The sequence below is a fragment of the Nicotiana tomentosiformis genome, chromosome 7 (genome assembly GCF_000390325.3).
Source record: "Nicotiana tomentosiformis chromosome 7, ASM39032v3, whole genome shotgun sequence".
NCBI lineage: Eukaryota > Viridiplantae > Streptophyta > Magnoliopsida > Solanales > Solanaceae > Nicotiana > Nicotiana tomentosiformis.
In genome coordinates this window covers 22,171,564-22,190,893 of record NC_090818.1, presented here as the reverse complement: position 1 = coordinate 22,190,893, position 19,330 = coordinate 22,171,564, and the positions used below count along the sequence as shown (strand labels likewise).

General features: G+C 36.0%; 2 protein-coding genes across 4 annotated transcripts; both read right to left on the bottom strand.

The window, feature by feature from the left end:
• Nucleotides 1–3,804: 3,804 nt before the first annotated feature.
• Nucleotides 3,805–8,839, bottom strand: LOC104116722 (secretory carrier-associated membrane protein 1). The gene is made up of 12 exons (XM_009627643.4): nt 8,587–8,839; nt 6,734–6,835; nt 6,554–6,616; nt 6,253–6,286; nt 6,013–6,135; nt 5,364–5,426; nt 5,188–5,281; nt 4,996–5,041; nt 4,844–4,911; nt 4,566–4,614; nt 4,254–4,319; nt 3,805–4,173 (listed from the first exon to the last, which is right to left on the bottom strand). Exons 1-12 carry the CDS (start codon nt 8,641–8,643, stop codon nt 4,087–4,089), a joined length of 852 nt encoding a protein of 283 aa, XP_009625938.1. The 5' UTR covers nt 8,644–8,839; the 3' UTR covers nt 3,805–4,086.
• A 632-nt stretch (nt 8,840–9,471) lies between these two features.
• LOC104116721 (protein STRUBBELIG-RECEPTOR FAMILY 3-like) lies at nt 9,472–19,101 on the bottom strand. 3 transcript variants are annotated; one of them, XM_070181383.1, is made up of 17 exons: nt 18,953–19,101; nt 18,335–18,526; nt 17,555–17,681; nt 17,401–17,472; nt 17,182–17,247; nt 17,005–17,076; nt 16,849–16,920; nt 16,689–16,760; nt 16,546–16,611; nt 16,382–16,447; nt 13,941–14,356; nt 13,117–13,532; nt 12,063–12,334; nt 11,495–11,633; nt 11,035–11,171; nt 10,797–10,953; nt 9,472–10,081 (listed from the first exon to the last, which is right to left on the bottom strand). In XM_070181383.1, the coding sequence occupies exons 2-17, from the start codon at nt 18,438–18,440 to the stop codon at nt 9,986–9,988; spliced, it is 2,352 nt and encodes a 783-aa protein (XP_070037484.1). In that variant the 5' UTR covers nt 18,441–18,526; nt 18,953–19,101; the 3' UTR covers nt 9,472–9,985. The 3 variants fall into 3 exon arrangements, with proteins under 3 accessions (XP_070037484.1, XP_070037485.1, XP_070037486.1); XM_070181384.1 differs by lacking the exon at nt 18,953–19,101 and adding an exon at nt 18,742–18,897; XM_070181385.1 differs by lacking the exon at nt 18,953–19,101 and adding an exon at nt 18,206–18,264.
• Between the last annotated feature and the right edge of the window lie 229 nt (nt 19,102–19,330).

The window sequence follows — 19,330 nt, the reverse complement described above, 5'->3', positions numbered from 1 at the left end:
TGAAAGGAAAGCGAAAAGGAATTTGCTGACTACTTCTGTTTGTTGTATGTTGTCGCTTTGCAGGTTGGACATTTCTCAAAGTGCGATTAAAGATTAAAATAAGATTATTAAATTATTAAAAACCCGTTTGACCATGAGTTTTGTCAAAATAAATTTAAAATTTATTTGGCAAACATATATTTGGCCATAGATTTTACCCATATTTTGGCAAAATCCCAAATCTCAAATCCCAAAATTACCTCAATTGCTGATTTTGGGCCAAAACATGACCGTTATATTTTTTAAAATTTTTAAATATTACCCCAAACTTTTATAGTTTGTAAAAGAGCCCACATTTATTACGACCAACTAAACCATATTTGTTCACTTGCCTCTCATTAAACTCACGTGTTTGCTTTGCTCTCTATAAACAGAAGAGAACTCCACCGCAAATTCTCCGTGCCAATCGATTGCAATCCACAGCAAAAACGAAATTTGAAGGTAATTTGGTAAAATCTGCTAATACTTGTTTAAATTTTCTATAGATTTGTATGAATTTTCTTCGGATTTATTTCGCTTATTTTAGCTGGAACTTATATCTTGGTACCACCTTGGTCAGCATATTCTAAGGGTTATCACTTTTATGGATCTTCTTGACCTGCATAGATCCATCCTCTATCATTTCTCGAATCCAGTGATAGCTTACATCGATATGCTTTGTCCTTGCATGATACACGGTGTTTTTTCTCAGGTCTACTGCACTTTGACTGTCACAATAGACGACATACTCCTTTTGATGCAATTCAAGCTCTCAAAAGAACCGCTTAAGCCATACCATCTCCTTAACAGCTTCAGTAGCGACAATATACTATGCTTCAGTTGTAGAGAGTGCGACACACTTCTGCGACTTTGACTGCCATGATATAGCTCCCCCTGAAAATGTGAATAATTATCCAGTAGTAGATATATGATTATCGAGATCACCTGCCATATCAACATCCGTGTAACCCTTCAAGATCGAATCAGATCCTCCAAAACATAAGCAATCCCTAGTAGTACCTCTTAGGTACCTCAGTATCCACTTGACTACTTCCCAATATTCTTTTCCAGTATTTTCAAGAAACCTGCTAACAATAACAACTGTAGCAATATCTGGTCTAGTGCATACCATTGCATATATCAAGTTTCTGACTGCTGAAGAATAAGGAACTCTGGCCATGCTCTTTTTATTCTCTATGTTGTAGGACACACCTTCTTGTTTAACTTCAGATGACCAGCAAGAGGTGTGATGATTGGCTTAACACTCTTCATATTAAAGCGTTTCAGTACACGTTCAATGTACTTCTCTTGAGATAGCCATAACTTTCTGCATGTTCGCTCTCGAACAATCTTCATCCCCAAAATTTGTTGTGTTGGGCCCAAGTCCTTCATATCAAATGACTTGGACAAATCTCTCTTCAACTTTGGAATCAGCTCATTGTCTAGTCCTACAATCAACATGTCATCCACATACAACAATAATATAATAAAGTTGTTATCAGAAAATCTTTTGAAGTATACACACGGACCAAAATAAGTCTTTGTGTAGGTTTAACTTTTCATGAATGAGTCAAACTTCATGTACCACTGCCTCGGTGCCTGCTTTCTTCAGATTTATTTTGCTTGATTTGTATGAGTTTTTCTTCAGATTTGTAAACCCTCCCATGTATATAAGGTCTCTCATCTCCTACATTGACTAATCTTTGCTTGTGATGACGATAAATGGCTATCTCTCTTTTTCTCTTTTTCTTTTTCCGGTTGTGTTTGGTTGAAACTGTGGTCTTGTGTTGGCTGGAAAAGTTACTCTTTTCAGCCCAGATGCTTATGCCGTTATGCAATTTGGATATTGGGAAGCAGACGCAACTCAAAAAAAAAAAAAAATCTTTCCCTTTTGTATAGCATCTTTATGTTTTTTTTTTTTTTTTTAATCATTCGGCTGATGCAGCTAATGTTTTGGCCTTGCTTTTAAAGTTTTGTAATGCCCATAATACCTGAAGCTGGTTTTGAGATTTCCGACGAGAATTCTGTGGCTCTGCCTCTATCGGTTAATAGGGTAACATACTTTAAATTTTAATCCTTCTACTTGTGCTAGTATGCCTTCCATATAGTTTAAGGCATGCTTTTGGATTTTATCCACTCTAAGAAAATGAAGTTAGGCATGTGATATGTTGTCCTATTATTGTTGTATTGTAGAAACGTAAAAGAATGAATAGACTATCCTACATGATGATGCGAGGAAGCACGGGTTTAATGGTTCTACCATCAGTGGTCCACGTTGGACAGAAATTAAGGATGAGTTTTTGATGAAAATTGAAAATGTGGATAGGTTTGACGATGAGCAAATTAAGTCCAAGGTTGGAAGATTAAAGAGAGACACAAAATGTCCTAAAAGGGTATTTGTGATAGTTTTTAGAACTTGTGGGTATAAGTCATATTTCATGTTTTTTCAAATAAAAAGTGAAATATGTTTTAAATAATCATGTCCAAACACATTTTCATCTTCAAACCAAACTTCACTCAAATCAGATTTTTCAAAATAAATTTGGGAATCTATGGCCAAACGCTAGCTAAGGGCATAGTGAGAGAAAAAAAAAAAGTAACAATGCAGCCAACTAAATCGATCGTCATATAAATTGGGACTTTTCATCATTATGAAACATTGAATTTAACAATACGATACAATAAAATTTAGGTAACAATCAAAATAAATATTATATTTTTGATGTAACAATGCAACACAAAAGGTAACAATCATCCAGTAAACTAGACATCTTTTTCTTAATCTCGTTATCATTTAATTGTGCTTTGTAATTTTAGAGGTCCCTTTTTTTGCCCCTTATTTATTCCATTACTGGTCTAGATACCCTATAGTTTCTTGGCAATTAAAGCCAAGTATGAGCCTTTTTTTTTTCCACCTATTACGAAAAGGTTCTCAATATCTGACTTGAGGTATGACTAAAGTAGATAACGCATTTTATTAAATTGCTTAAGCTTCTTAACAATCAACCACTTCATGTATTTTACTAAACTATTTTCTACAGTTTATTACCTTTTGTTTATCAATAACATAACTAACTGAACATATTGAATAGTTATTACCTGGTCTTTTAAAATTAAATTTTAATATAAATTTCCTGGCATTTTTTTTCATCTGTGAAAAATGGTAGGATGAAAAGGAACGGAAAGTAAGAAGAATGGCTACAAAATGACAAAGGGAATGCGGACAAAAGGGCTAAATATAAGAATGTTGATTACTCGAAGGAAAAAAAGGAAAGAGAAAAACAACAATAACATCATATAATAGAAATTAGGAAAGAACAATAACATCAAAAAAGCGTTTTCCTTTCTTACTAATGTCTCATTAATTTCCATTTTTTAAATTTCATGACAAATTTCCTGTTAATTGTTATTTACATTTTCCTTCTTAATCTCTATGATTGTCATTGAAAATCAAGCTCATGACACTGATACAGATTTGATAAATACTTCTGTTCTTCATTTCCTTGTTAATCTAATGGTACAGGTAATTGCTTTAGATTGAATTGTAAACTGTGATGCTGGCAAGGGTTTGCATATAAACAACAACAATAAACCCACAAGTGGGGTCTGGGAAGGGTAGTGTGTACGCAACCTTACCCCTACCTTGCAAAGATAGAGATGCCGTTTCTGATAAACCCTTGGCTCAAGCAAAGCACAATCATAGCAGTTTTAAAAAGAAATACAGTAGTGGATAAGCCATGAAAGAGAAGCAGTATCAACAGCAAGATAATAAGAAGGGTTTGCATATTGAAAAACACAAATAACATATAGGAAAACCATAAGCATTTCAAAGAATTTTGATATCAAGATAAGGTCAGGCTGTTCCCAGAGGGCCATGAGTGTAAAAGAAAAATCCCAGAATGGGTAAGTATTACTCTCTAACATCAATTTTGTTCAAATGCTCTGTGATTACCACTATGTACTTCAGAAACACTCAGGAATCCAGTTAAGGTGTAAGGGAATAAGCAATCAAAGAATTTAACAAACCCGAAGCCCAAAACTGCACATGTTCGCGCACCCACAGTGATGTTATAATGCTGCCATCATAGTCGATCTTGCAGCCTCTTTCTTCATCTCTGCAGCTTTTCCACTTCCACGGAAATACATGTAGACTTGCTGCACAAGGTGTAGAGCAAATCAGAAGATGAGACACAAGTCACAAGGAAATATGACAAAAGAGAGGCGGATAACTAAACCTGTATAACCCATATACTGATCAGTGTTTCAAGACAGAAGAATGCAGCTCCAATGAAGTAGAATATCTGCAAAGTAAAAGCAAGCTTAGGAGGTGTGAAATTTTCATCAAAGGCGAACATACAAGAAAAATGTCTGATTTTTCTGGGGAAAAGAATTACTCATGAAATTCTATCATATGGATCAAGAAAAGTGTACTGAGAATAGTTAATAATTGTTGATATCCCGAAATAATAAGAATATGAACTCAGATGGAATACACGACTCAATAGTGCTTTAAAGGTAAACTTTGAGACATAAATATAAAAGCTCACCCCAACCAAAGCATGCCAGCCCAGAAGATCAATTGCAGGCAAGATACCACTGTTAAACAAGGAAATGGAAAAGGAACAAGTCATTTCTTTTATTGGAATTAATCATATTATCAACGAACACATAGATTAGATAAAAATAATTCAATGCATGAGCTCAACCATGCATGGTCTTCTCGAACAGGAAGGTAAGGCAACTGGTTTCATATCCAAGAAACGTGCTTGTACCACCAAACCATTGTCAATTCTGACATATAAAAATTAAAAAAATGGCAACATACGTCAAAGATTTCCCCTTGAAGAAAATTGGAGGTGCCACAGCAGCAACGATGCAGAATCCAATGTGAAACTACAAGATAAAAAAGAGTGGTCAGAGTCCTGAATAAGCAACTCATGAGTATAAAGAAAAACTAATAAGGAAATGTAGTATTACCACGTAACTTAAGAAAAACCACCCAAACTTTAGCGCACTGTCAGTCCTGCAAACAAAATGGATATGAGATATTGACTCTTTCGGAAGGTCACACAACGGAAATAAAAAAAAAAATTAATACTCCATAAATCTATTCCCTCCCACAGGGAGTCCCCATCTATTTTTTCACACTAAGGAAGCACAAATGTGTACCTCATTGCACGATAAAGAGGCCGATACCACAAGACATAGGCTCCTGGGACACCTGATATTAAGTAGATAACAGCAAGCAACCAGATTGTTGGACCTACAATGACAAAATGCTAACCTTAGATGGTTAATTTTCACTAAAGCATAGGAGAGGTTAGTAATTTCAGTTCCACAGCAACCTTGTCCTCTGATCCAAGCTAAGGTGACAGCTACAAGGTTCCATACAAGACAGGCTGCCAAACCTGCAATTCACCATGTCCAAAGAGAGTCAACCACCATAAGAGCATTAATAGATAAACTAGTTCAAAAAAACTAGTCCAGTTCAACAATAAAAGAAGTCAATGACTGTCAGGATCATTCCAACAAAAACCATCTAGGAATCCCTCATTCTCTTTTTTCTGATTTCTCAATTTGGACAAGTAGATTTGAGATGTAACCAGCTACCAGTGACATGAAATAGTACGACTTTCAAATCTTATCCCAAATTCCAAAGATATTAGCAGGCACTTAAGAGGATATTGTAGACCCTCTTGATCCAAGTGTCACTAAAACCAGTAGCACAACAATTGTTAAAAGATGGAGTTTATGTTTTACAATCCTTAGAAGCATAAACACAAATATGCAAATAGACAACTAGAATACCATACAGAACACTTTTCTTTTGAAACAAAGTCCAGCAAGAGAAAGTAGTGAAAACTATTAATATGCATCACAATCTCCAGGTCAGGTTAACCTAAAAGGTTGAAGAATACTTACTAGAAAGGTCAAGTGAGAGGCACCAATAGCATTCATAGAATAAAGAGTTGTACAGAAGACATGAGGACATACCCAATAATGTAGTGAATGCGACATATTGCAATTTCTGTAGATGGATTGGAATTTCATTTGCGATATCATGATGAATTATGGGGAAGAAAGGTGGCCAATTCTTATTCTCTATAACTACACCAGCTGAAAAAGAATAAGAGGGATATGAAATAAAGTCAGTTCACAGAGAGGAAAGCATGATTCAAACCCCTGATTCAGTTCAAGACAATAAAGATATATGTGCATACAGTGGAAAACTACCTCTTGTTATCGCATCCTCCTTCCTTTTAAGTTCCTACATGAAACCAATAAACGTGACAAATTAATAATTTTCAGAATGCCTAAAAGGCAAAAGACAGTCCGCAGCACCATGAACCAAAAAACAAAAACCTTCTACAGCTAGACAACAGTAATGACTTGGTAATAGATATCCCGTAATCTTACACGAATTCCATGATTGACAAGGCATTGTATAAAAAATGATCTTTGATGAAAGATTATGCTTTCTATTCTGGAAGATAAGCAAGACATAACTAGAAGGCAATGCAGAGTAACAACCCACCTGCTCTCTTTTTTTCAATTCAGCCTCTTTAGCTTGGAGTTCCTTCTCCTTCTTCTTCAGGTCCTGATTAGTTTGAGCAAAAGCAAGGATCACTCAGTCCTACGCTCCAAGTGAACACAGGTATAGTAGTCACACAGGTAAGCAAAAAATACGAGTTCATTTTATCAAATCTGCTTTCACCTTTGAACCATCGAGAGGAATATCAACCGTTGCGCCGCGGTCATAGCCGGCGGGTTCATGAGGAAGAGGGGAAGGCCTAGCAGGGGCGACACTTCCATTATTCTGCAGATTTTAGTAAGTATTAAGTGCCATAATACACAATGAGGTACTGTTTACAATTACTAGGACTAAAAGAACATACAATTGGATGTTCTCACTATTCAGCAATGAAGATCAATGCCTTGCATAATATGTACACAAGAAAGGAAAAGGATTTGAGTTCAGCTTTAACGGGATTGAAAATCTTCTGTTCCAATTATTTCAGAATACAAAACAAACTAGATTGGGAATCACAATATCATTGCAGACTATAAATACGTCATGGAAAGAGGACAAGGTGTTGTAAAAAATACAGATGCATAAAGATCAGACTTAGTTGTACATTTCGCTAGTTGTGATTCTTCCTGTGGGTAGACAAAATTGTTTTGATGTCACACAGAAGACAAACTACATCCTCATCATTCTGACAATTCACTAGTTACAACTGCAACATGCAGTACCATCTTGTTAAATGCATTGTTAGGTCACTAGAAGGCCTGAGGAGCTGCATTAAGATACTCGGCACGGACCCTAGCATAAAGGTGGTATTTTAATATTAATAATAATATCAAATGCCGATATTTGTATGGGGTAAATTGCTAATACTTGCTGACTAGGATGATCCAGACTCTGTAGGAATTGCTTCCTTTTTATAGTTCTCTTTTTCGAGAGATGGGGCTCCATTTATGAAAATACCTTAGCCTATACCACATCTTTGAGAAGGATTTGAGATCTTCATGGGGTTAAAGGAATTTTGCACGTTTATTACATAAGACTATTTAGAATTCAAGGAAAAGTAACAATTGCATTTTCCAGATCTTCAGCAAGTCAGCTTTCAGATGAGAAAACTCTTGACAACTTTGAAGAAAGCAATTTTATTACGGTCATTAAAAATGGACCGTTCCACAATTCTATTGACCATTTTTTTGAGGACCCTTGGTCTAAAAACAACAAAAATAGAATTACCCTATAAAGCAAATTGAAAATTATAAAAAGGAAAATAAAAGAAGCATGACTCAAGTAACATTTTGCAGGAAGAGTGAAATACAAATGGCAAAACTTAAGTTCTATCTGTCAAAATCGAATCAGCACTGAGACATTTCACAAATTTCAAGGTCAACAACCAATTATCCCACAGATGTTACACAAAACACTAATAATCCAAAGATGTTCTTTCTGACACTGCAGCACATTAAGAACTTTACCATTCAGACAAGTAGAAAGGCAAGAGAACTGTGATCCTCCTCCTCAGTCCTCTCCTTAAATAAAAACTGATATTATTTTCCTGATCTGTGTACTATTACTATTCTACAGAAACAAATTCAAAATCTACTGCTGAAACCATTGCATTCAGCTAATGTAAAAATTCGACCAATACATTGTTATGTTGCATGATTCTCAGCTGAAAACCAGGTCACAGCTCAATTCTACAATAGTTCAATTATTACAAGCTCGTTCAGTGAAATTCAAGTAGCTCCAAAATCCTAAAAAAGAACAATTATGCTAGCTTAAATTGAACCAAGAATCAAAATGCAATTAACAGATCTGGAAATTGGACCCACGAAATTTAGAAAAAGAAAAGACTCCATACCCCTTTTTATGATCAAGAACTTCATACCCCCATAATTAACTTTCTGCAAAAACTCTTCTTTTTTTCAGAACAAGAAAACCACCAATTCAAACCCCATTTAGTTTCCAGACTATGAAATTAAAATTTTCAAAAATAGGGAGCATCAAAGATAGTAGTACTACTAAAGAAGAGTAAAGCGATGTACCGCAAAAGGGTTCACTTCATCTTCAGCAAACGGATTATCATTGTAACGGCCAGCCATTAGAGCAACTTCGAACGAAGCAATGTTCACAGTCACAGATCTGGAATCTTGCGGAAAGTGAGGTTTAGATTTGGTATATATGTATTTATCAAGCAAGATGCGCGTTTACGAAATAGACGTGGTATCCTACTATATTTCTTACTTCTCTTTCACAGTCCTTTTTTTTTTTTTTTCTGATTTTCTGCTTAAATGTTACAACTCTTTTTGAGAAATTGCACGTTAAAAAGTTATTCATTCACGGGATGGCAGCAGTGACAAATCAGAGCCGTTATATAGGTTCTGAATGTCACAATGACACGTGGGATAGGCTCATTGGTTAGTTGAAACAGTACAGTCGGGGGTCACTATATAATCAAGCTTTTACTTGAAGTGACTAGTGAGTGTCACTGTATTCATCAATATATTCTTTACAGGTTTTTATTTATTACTATTAGACTGAATTTGTTGCAGGGTAATTTATTACTACTTTTCTTAAATCTATGATTATTTTAATTGGTAAAATAGTACTAAGTGAAATAGTTTTAAAGGGTAGTTTAGACAAATACTGTTGTATCCTTTTCTAAAGAGTGTACAAAAACCTTAACAATACTATAGATTATTATATGGACAAAAAGAATTCAACTAAATATATATATCTGAGACCAAGACAATGAATGTCTCACCACCGGATCTCGTTGTCTAATTTTAAGGTAAAGAATTAAATACTACTCCACATGCTTTTAATTATAAATCCGGCCACTAATTGGTAATCTCATATACTCTGTAGTTTAACCTGCTATTAAAAAGTACTCCTATAAGAATTACCATAATGTTTGGAGAAATTCTAAATTGAAACAACCTTAAAGTGAATATCCATTGACCATATCCATCATTGCACAATTGAATAACTGTGAAGAAAGTGTTACAGCAAGTCCATGTTGAAAGAGTGAAGAATAATATTCTTGTACAAACAAATGAAAATGTACAGCAGAACAAATAAAGATTTACAACTTCAGACATACCAATTAACAACCATAATAAATAAGCTCTTAAACAATGGGGTTAGTGCATTTTATGCATTGTGGCTTCTATTTAGCCTAAATGAACATTAGAATGATTGCAAAAAATTGTACTAAGAATCAGGATAATCGAGCCGTGCTGGTTTGAAATCACACTGTTTGTTCTAGCCTGCCTTGTGTCTCAGAGGTATGAAGTTCGGGTAGCAGAGCACTGCATCTACAACAGCCCCAAAATCTTGGATCCAAGTATCTCAGCTCGAGTTAAATCCCTCACGAAGTAAAAAATCTTGAAGTTTTGGTTACTCCACGGCTGAATCTGCTATAGAATGCATGTCTAGTTCAAGTCATTCTTCGTCGGATCTACTAGGAGATTCTCTTCTAATCATTTGTATGAGGTCTTGAACAACTTCTGACATTGGTGGCCGGAACTCTTGGTCGGGCTGAAACAAAATATCAAAGATAGTTAAAGCAATATGTGAAGGCAAAGCCTATACAACAGCTAAATCTTAGTCATCCTTGGAAGGCAAAGGTAATATATACATCTATTGCATCTACAAGCTTTAATTTGGTGAATGTGGTGTCGTCAGTAAATCGTTAGTTGATTCGGACTTTTCAAGTGTTGTTTGCTTCTACTACAACAAACCCACACTCTTCACTGGGTCACGAAGAGATTATGAGACACCTGGGCAGAAAACGATCTCGAAACATCAATCTTTTTAGAAAGATGGAAAGTTTCCGCTTTTTGTCCTTGCAACTTTAACTATGCCTAAAACCTGGTACACTCATACTACAGATTCAAAGAAGTCCTTAAACTGGTAGACACTTCAAATTCTACTGATTAATAGAGACAAAAGCGAACTGCGTAAGTCTACAACTCCCATTTTGACGCAGTACAGTTCCTTTTTTTCCAGTGATAAGAAATTAATGATTTTACATGTTACAATTTTCTTTGTTTGTACCCAAAGTTTGATCAAGGAATGAAATAGTTGAGATTAGGATAAATTACTTGCTTGTAAAAAAAAAATTATGCGTAAATACTTGTATAAATATTGAGAGAAACGACAGCCTGGCTATGTGACCCATTCAGAGATCAACTGATGCCCAGAAGTAAGCGGACTAGTTTTAGTGGTCAGAGAAAGAACAAAAAGAACTCACCTGAACACAGCGGGATATTATGTCAGCAAAATGTGATAATGACTTAAGTGGGTACTTTCCTTTGAGCGAAGGATCAACCATCCTCGTCAAGGCATCAATATCATGTAGCTGAGGGATTGCCCATCTGACCAAGAATTGCTCTCCTCGACTTCGAGTTCTGAATATGGTACATATGTAATGAATAGCTGGGAGAAAAAGATGTAACAAAATTTACTCATTGGGGCGCAAATGGCTTTACCGGTCATATGACATTCTGCCTGTTAAGAGTTCCAGCATCACCACGCCAAAACTGTAAACATCACTCTTAGAAGTGTAAATCCCTGACTCAAATTCTGGGGCACCATAGCCGTAGGTCGTAAGAAGTTGTCCTGACAACTGAAAATAAGTACAACATCACTTATACTATTTTCGAATTCTTTAAGGACGTAATGCATAAGAAATATAAGAAAAGGTAAGTTTCCAGAATCAACTATTTCTAAACAATGACTTCATCCATTTACATCAGTCATAGTTCTTACTGCTCTACTCCAATGTCTTATTTAGAAGCACTTTGATCATCACTACACTCCTTTCTTAACTGTATATTCAGCTCATATCTTCACTTCCAGCATAAACCTGGTATTTGATTTCCCCAAGGCAAATGTTCCACTTTGTTCCACACTTGTAATACAGAATTAACATTAGGATGGGAAAGTTACCTGACTCACAGCACCTGATGATATCAGTGAAGCTAAACCACAATCAGAGACATGCACAGCCAACTCATCATCAAGGAGAAGATTGACAGACTTGAAGTTTCTGTGAATAATAGGCGGCTCGCAGACCTCATGGAGATACCTTCATTGCACGAAGAGAACAAATAGTTAATACATCAGATTCAACATTTGCTCTAACTCACTTGTCATGCAAATCTAAGATCATACAACCTAGCAATCCCACTCCTAATACTCCATAGGGGGGTGATGGTTTTTTCTTTCCATTATCGTGTTCAACCTCCCTTAGTCCCTCACATGAACACATGCAGAGGAAAGAAATAGTAGTATAAAGCGAAACACAGCAATTATAACTACTGTCTCCAACCATTAAGGCAAGAAATTTCAGGACCATAATAATTAGGTCATGATTTGACCTTTTTGCAATGTTCTACTGGCTAAGTTATGATTTACTGCTGTTTGCAGAAACTTCTTATAGATCACTGCCAAAAGCATCTTCACCATCAGAATTTTTCATCGTTCATACATATATACTGTATACAATTTGACTTACTCCAAGGCTCTTGCAGCTCCAAGAGCCATCCTGATGCGGGTATCCCATGAAAGTAGTTTCTTGAATTCATCATCAGAGTGCAGTGCATCTTGTAGTGTTCCACTACCGCAATACTCATAAACCAGAAGCCTTTGACCATGCTCCGCACAATAGCCCATCAACTCGACAACGTTAGCATGACGAATTCCGTCAATCAAGTTTACTAGGTCAAGAAACTCATCATCCTTCTGTTGATTGGAAACTCTTCTGTCCAGCTTCTTGACTGCAAGTAACTGTGTAAGCATTCAAATGGTTAAGAGTTAGATGTAAAATATTGCAACCACCAAATGATTCAATTTAATGTCAGCAATGGAATGGATAGTGAGATTTGGCGTGCCAGAGAAATGCATGTACATTACAAATAACTTATGTAGAAAATCAACACAACTGTTGTATATTCTGATTATAAGATAATTTCTTGGTAGAAAAAGATGCATCAGTATTTGGCAGATCCTGTAATACAGCAAAGGACAAAACTAGGGATACCAACTCAGATGATAAGCTTATACAGGTAGAAAGTTGATTTTCACTTTAAATCTGATCAACTAAGTTCGCTAGTGGAATAAAATACCACTTAACGGTTAATTTAAAACCGAGAAAAGGAATAGGACTAGAAAGAACCACGAAACGTCCTGAAGAAAATTTATGTAACAAGAAAAACCTGATGCAGCAATTGATAGTCATTTCACTTTTACCAGAATTTATAAAATACTATTTACCCTTATAAATATGAGACTCTGGATTTCCACCAGCAAACCATTTTTGCACATAATTTGACCAGTGTGACAATAATTCTTAATCAATTAAGCACTTATATACAAGACCAGTCCACGTGATGCAACTACAGATTAAGAAGCTTCTCTAATGCTAACAGAAGATCAGTCAAAAAGACCCCGAAGAAAGCAAGTTGAAAAGAGAAAAAACTATCTAGGTTCTGGATAATCTAGCAGGGATAGGATAACACAGTTAATAATTTCGAGTATCGAACTATATTGATTTCAATCATATCTTATACCTTTCCATTTGGAAGCTCTGCCCTATAAACAGTTCCCAGCATTCCTGATCCAATCAGATTATTATCTTGAGAAAAGCTGTTGGTGTATTGCTGAAGAGATGCAATTGTGTAAGATCTCACAGAAGTTAGTGGAAGTGGTCTGGTTGGAAACTTCATGGCACTATCTTCAGCAGGTGCAATTGGCTTCACAATAACTCTCTCTTGTGGAGGGGGTGGCGGTGGTGGAGGAGGAGGAGGAGGGGGGGGTGGCGGCGCCAATAGATCAATATCAATTCTGCTTAGGTTTATCTCACCAGTATCCTTCTTTGGCACTGCACTCATGTTTTGCACATTTACCTCCTGCTCATGCTCTGGCATGGGAGCGCGAGCCGGTCTTCTTAGTTGTTGCTCTTCCTTTGGCCTCACTAGAGGAGGAGCTGTTAAACACATATTAAGTTCACTTATCATCAAAGACTGGAGAGTGAGGGGTTTTACATTCATAGCTTTTTAGTTCCAAATGTTGCAAAAACATATTCAAATTTATGAAATTTTTTAGAGGGCATTTCAGATGATGATGTAAATAGAGAATTTGGACTATTTCACTAGGATTATAAATTGACATAATTTGAAGAAACATGGATAACCACTGTCGATTTAAATGCATGCTTAGATATAAAGTCCATAGATTCAAATAAAGCCTAAATTAAAGAAAAGTAGTTTTCACTGTAGGACCTAAGGAGAAAAGTCAGACTAAGGAACACTAGCATCAATACACAGAATAAAAATTCTGATAGGGAACAATACACACGATAAAATAGTTAAGAGGTTTTAATAATTTGCAGTACCTTTCTCTACATCATGTCCAAGTTGGACCAATGAACCATTATCTCTACGATTCTCCCTGGACCCCACAAAAGGAGCTACTTCATGCCGTCTGGACCAATTATTCTCTTGCCTATCCTTGAGGCATCTTGGCAGGAAGAGCAGGATTGCTATAACCAATATTATAAATGACAAAACTGCTACAATGGATATCCAGACTACCCTTTTAACAGACTTTTTGCTTCCTTTTGAACTGGGTTCTGCAGTTGCTGTTGGTCCATCAGCCTGTTTTCCAGGTTTTCTTCCAGAAGTTGGTGGTGTCTGCGTTGAAGTTGGAGGCTTAAAAAAGGGTGGTGCTAGTCCTGCTGGAGGGGGTGCTGCTAAAGAAGTGGGTGGAGGCAAAGGAGCAGTACTACTGTTGAAAGGATTTCCATCATTTCTGCACGACAAGAACAAAATTAGCAAATAAAAGGACAGCATTAGCCATCTGTTTGTAATCAAAGGTCAATCAAAACATTTATAGGACACTTGGAGTAAAAGGATGAAACAACTGATACGTCATCCCTGCATGGATCAGTATTTATCCAATTATCCTTACTAATATCATTCAATAAATCAAATTTCCACACAAACAAATTTAAACAACAATAAGATATATGATCCAAGCCTGTGTTCAAACATTGGGTAAATTTTAGCCTGCACTCATATGAACTTAAATATGACCAAAAAGTAACCATGATCCAGCTCGACAGAACCATATAAGTTACGAAATATCTTTCTTTTTCTTTTCTTTTCTTTTTTTTGACAGATATGAAACATCATACCATGGGTGTTTCATGGTTTTTGTGCACACTACACTCCTTAGCCTGTAGATGTCACATCTTTCCAATTTATTGTGGAGGCTAGGTGCTCTTATATCCAACTATTAAAAATTTGCGCAGCATAGTGTTAGGAATATTCTTTTCCAGGTGATGGTGCTTATGATGTCAAAAATTTTAGCTACTTTACCTCATGCAGTTTGATATTATTCTTATGTCTAGTCCTCAAGCTGTCGTTTATGCTGTGAGCGCACAAGCAATTCTGATCCAAGTCAGCGTCATAACCGTTAAACATAATCTGGATTTGCAACGTAAAAATACTTTTCAAAATGTCACATCTCCGGTAATTGTTAATTCTGTTGTGCATTTGCTCAGCGAATTTAAGTTTGAATCCCATAACTCCTAGTATTTAGTGTCACTAGAAGGTTCATAATTTGTTGTAGTTGGCCAACAAGTTAATTCCCCAAAAGTTAATTATGAAAAAATAAAAGCTCATGAACTGGTATATTGACAATGTCATTTTCCATAAGTTTGCACTCCTCAATGACAGTCGTACATATCCTCTTCATCTATCAACAAATTGAAAACCTAAAATGTACATAGTATCAGACACATCCACCATAAATACTTCAGTCTTCATCACCAACATGCTCTCAAATACCAAGTGACTAATGAGACTTGAAAAACACAGGACTCCACTGAACTGAAGTCCCTTGCTTATCCCATGATAAAACCCATTTGCTGTAACTTTCTGTGTCAAAACCAGAAGAACAGTTTTGAAAATAGTGTTCTTCAAATTGAATAGCTTCATTTTCTAAAATGCTATGGCTGAAGAAGGTGCAGCTAACACACAGGCTAGCATATTACACACCTTTCATAATATTTTTTCTTGCTTATTACTAAGAGTGTTGTAGTTCAGAACAAGGTTTTTCTAGCTTATAGAGAATAAAGAAGGTCTTGGATTCACAAACTTACATGCACACACGCACACACACATACACACACAAAAGCACAGAAGTTTATAGGGACATAAAAAGTTTAAACAGATAGGTTTAGAAATTGAGAAATTTGCCGACAGAAATTGCATTTGATATTGCCAATTAACAAACTTAGCGTCTGTCACAGAAGCTATTCTGAACTCTTCCCCTCATCCGTACTTAATGAGATGATGACGCCTATTGAAGTCTTATCATGTTGAACAGGAAATGCTCTCTTTTGTTGAGTTCGATATTCACCAGTATATTAACTAAAAGTTTAGTATGGTCTGAAGTGGGTCGCAAATATGAAGCTGAGTACAGATGATACATGTGGTTCAGCTTTAGAAGTGTTGAGTGTATATTAATGGTTGTAGTCCTTCAGCTCTTATCTGCCTTAATTTTCCATGAATAACAAGCTGATCAAGGTTGTTACTGACAACGTCACTCAGAATTGAGAAAGAGGATGTTAACAAAAAATAGAGAGCAACTTGTCATGTAAAAATCGAACTTCAACAATGACTGTGTTCCAATAATTTCTGAATGTGTGTCTAGAAGATTGCTTTGAACAAAGAGGCATCAAAATGTAATAGGCGGCCAAGAACATAGTGTAGCTTACAAGCTGGAAGATAAAGAACAATATTAGAAAGGCAGAAAGTGAAATGTACTTACTTGAAATTGGGAATAGAAAACAACTTCTGAGGTATGGGCCCAGAAAACAGGTTGTTTTCCACATTCCTGGAGGGACATAAAAGATGGGGAGATACTAGTAAGATGCTATATCATTCTAAGGACCTGGAAATAATATTTGAGTTAAATATAGTTAGGAAGAGTACAAATCTGCGAGGGGAAGATCTTGTAAAACGTCAAGAGTTCCAGAAAGCTGGTTATTCTGCAAACGTCTGGAGATCAAGAAATTAGCTATTTTTGCATTGGTCATAAATAACAAACCAAATCAACAAAAGGTGGAATTACTCACAGAGTGGTCAAGGAGGACAAGTTTCCTACTGATGACGGCAAAGCTCCGCTTAAACTGTTACTTGACAAATCACTGTCAGAATATAAATAATCCACCCAGTTATGGACAATTAAAAAACATCTATGGCAATATTATAAATGCTTTTGCTTCAGTGTCATACAGATTAACCAATGCTGTAAGGCCTTGAAAGGAATCAGGAATTTCTCCACTCAGTTGATTTCCGTTGAGAGACCTGAGAAAAATGAAGTATAATTGAGCAAAACCATGATTATGATAATGGAAAATCTCCAATCTAAATTACAAGCTGGAAACTCACATTGCTGACAGCTGATTTAGGGAAGATAAAGAAGTAGGGATACTTCCCATCAACTCATTATCTGAAAGAAAACTGCCAAAAGGGTAAAGACTGTCAAATGGTTTGCTCAAAAAGTGAAGCTGTAAAAGTTCATGCTTCTCTCTCTATTTCTCCTTCCAGGGAAATCATAATACATACATATTCTGCAATGTAACTGGCAGATTGGATGGGAGGGTTCCGCCAATTTGATTGTTACTCAGATCTCTGCCACAAGATGTTGCAACAATTATTGACCTCACGTCACACAATAAAGGATACCTCTAGAAAGGAAACATTCACATAATATGCGGCACATGCACGCAAGACACAATCAAATGGAGTATTATGTTAAAGGAGATATATCCGTGGGGCGCGTACATCGTTTGGAGGGAAGAAAACCCTGCTAAGCTATCCCCTAGTTCACCTCCCAAGTTAGCAACATTCAGTTTACTGCAAAGAACATGATTAGAAGGATTAACAATTATGACTTCCAAATATCCATGAAATGCTGCAGCAAATGAAAGGTAATTACATGGTTAATATATTTGTATCATTGCATGTGACCCCTTGCCATTGTCCATCACACGGATCTCCACTGATACCCCACCCAGGAAGGGAAGGCGATCCCATGGCAGCATGAAAAGCATTAATTGCAGCAACTAGACCAGGAGAAAAGGAAAATGTCAAAGTTAAAAATTCAAACTAAATAAAAAATATTCCAGGCATTGATTCATGAACGAATAAGAAACTTAGGATGCGATCAATTGACGAATGCTAACTTCAAACAAAGCCAAAGGACAAAGTTTACAGAAAACAAGATGGCATTTTAGTCGATATTTGGGACAATAAGGGCATCTGCAGAGTCCACATATCGCCTGGGGAATCCATAGCCCCCCAAAAACTTAGGTATTAGGAGTCAATACTTGATTTCCTCTTTTTTCCTTTGCTTCTCTTTCTTTTCCCTTCCTTCTCTTCTAAATTAAATTAATGATAGCTTTCTATTGTAATGTAATTGGTAACTGCGGCGTGCAAGTTTTTCAGGAAGCTAAGTGAAATTCCTAAATTCATTCTTGAATAGAGGAAATGGATAAAGAGGATTCATATAACCATTTTTAGTAAGTCTCAGCTCCTCCCCTGAATTAAGAACCCAGTAGAGTTCAAGTTAACATCTAGCTTAGCTTACCAAATCAGTTCCTCCCTAACCAGCATTGCCCAAAACATGAAATTAGCGTTCCTCTCCTTCTACATAATATTTTGTGAGCAATCAAAAAGGGCAAAACAACTCAGAATTTAGTAAATGTTTGTTCCTTACCATCTCCAGGGTCAGTTTCATCTGAAAGTTGAAAAGCAAAAATTAACAGAAACCAAACCAAGATCTCCAAATTCAAGCAACATATTATAGATCTCTTCCCACCCATTGATCCAAAGCTGTGACCTTTTTCTTCAATCTACCCTTTCTTTGGAAAAACACTCTGCATAGCCAATACATAAAAAAACTTCCAATCTGGAATAACAAGAAAAGAAAAAAAAATCAATATCTTACTCAAGTCCCAAAAACTAAAACACAAAAAGAAGTACAATAACAATAACAAGAACAACAACAAAGAGCAAAATAAGCGTCCACAAAAGAAGTACACAAACAAATCTTGAAAAGAAACTAACTTTGAACAGTTGAAGAAGGTAAATATAAAAGTAAAATAACAAGAACAAAATACCCACCAAATAGTAAGTGAATTATGTGGAAATGATGAGAATGAAGCTGAGAAAAGCATCATTATTTCATATAAAAGAAGAGGCTTTTACTCTGATAATTGAGCAGAAAAACAAAAAAAGAGCTAAAAAACTAAAGATGCAAGCAAGCATTGTGTTTAACAGGGGCAAATAATGAAACACTTATTAGTTGTAAATCTGGAGAGAGAAAATCCTTTACCTTTTGCAAATAGCTGGAAAAAAGAAAAAGCTAAATGTGAAAAGTTGCAAAGAGAAAATACAGTGAAGAGAGACTTCTTCGCTTCTTCTTCTTCTCCACTCTTTTCTCTTTCTAAAAAAGGACAATGTGTGTGACATTAGGAAAGTGTAATTCTAATACATACATATCTGCATTTTCAAGTCCACTCGCGTATTCAACGCCTGGTTTTGTTTTTTACTTACACTGACACGTGGAATCATTGTCGTTATGCGATTAACGGTCTATTAAGTTCAGTGCGTGGTTTCTATGCGCCGGATGGCGCGTGTGATGAGATGGGTTGTTGTTTTTCTTTTTCTTAACTTAAGAGTAGTCAAAATCGGAGTTTTTACAGTAAATTAT

Excerpts from the sequence above, each read along its gene's own strand:
- LOC104116722 (XM_009627643.4), bottom strand. The coding sequence starts at position 8,643 with ATGGCTGGCCGTTACAATGATAATCCGTTTGCTGAAGATGAAGTGAAC. Across the intron at positions 6,836-8,586 it reads ATGAAGTGAACCCTTTTGCG|AATAATGGAAGTGTCGCCCC; the intron begins GTACATCGCTTT and ends TAAAATCTGCAG. Across the intron at positions 6,136-6,252 it reads GGAGGATGCGATAACAAGAG|CTGGTGTAGTTATAGAGAAT; the intron begins GTAGTTTTCCAC and ends ATTCTTTTTCAG.
- LOC104116721 (XM_070181383.1), bottom strand. The coding sequence starts at position 18,440 with ATGGGTGGGAAGAGATCTATAATATGTTGCTTGAATTTGGAGATCTTG. Across the intron at positions 16,921-17,004 it reads CTAAATCAGCTGTCAGCAAT|GTCTCTCAACGGAAATCAAC; the intron begins GTGAGTTTCCAG and ends CATTTTTCTCAG. Across the intron at positions 11,634-12,062 it reads GGAGCTGCAAGAGCCTTGGA|GTATCTCCATGAGGTCTGCG; the intron begins GTAAGTCAAATT and ends CGTGCAATGAAG.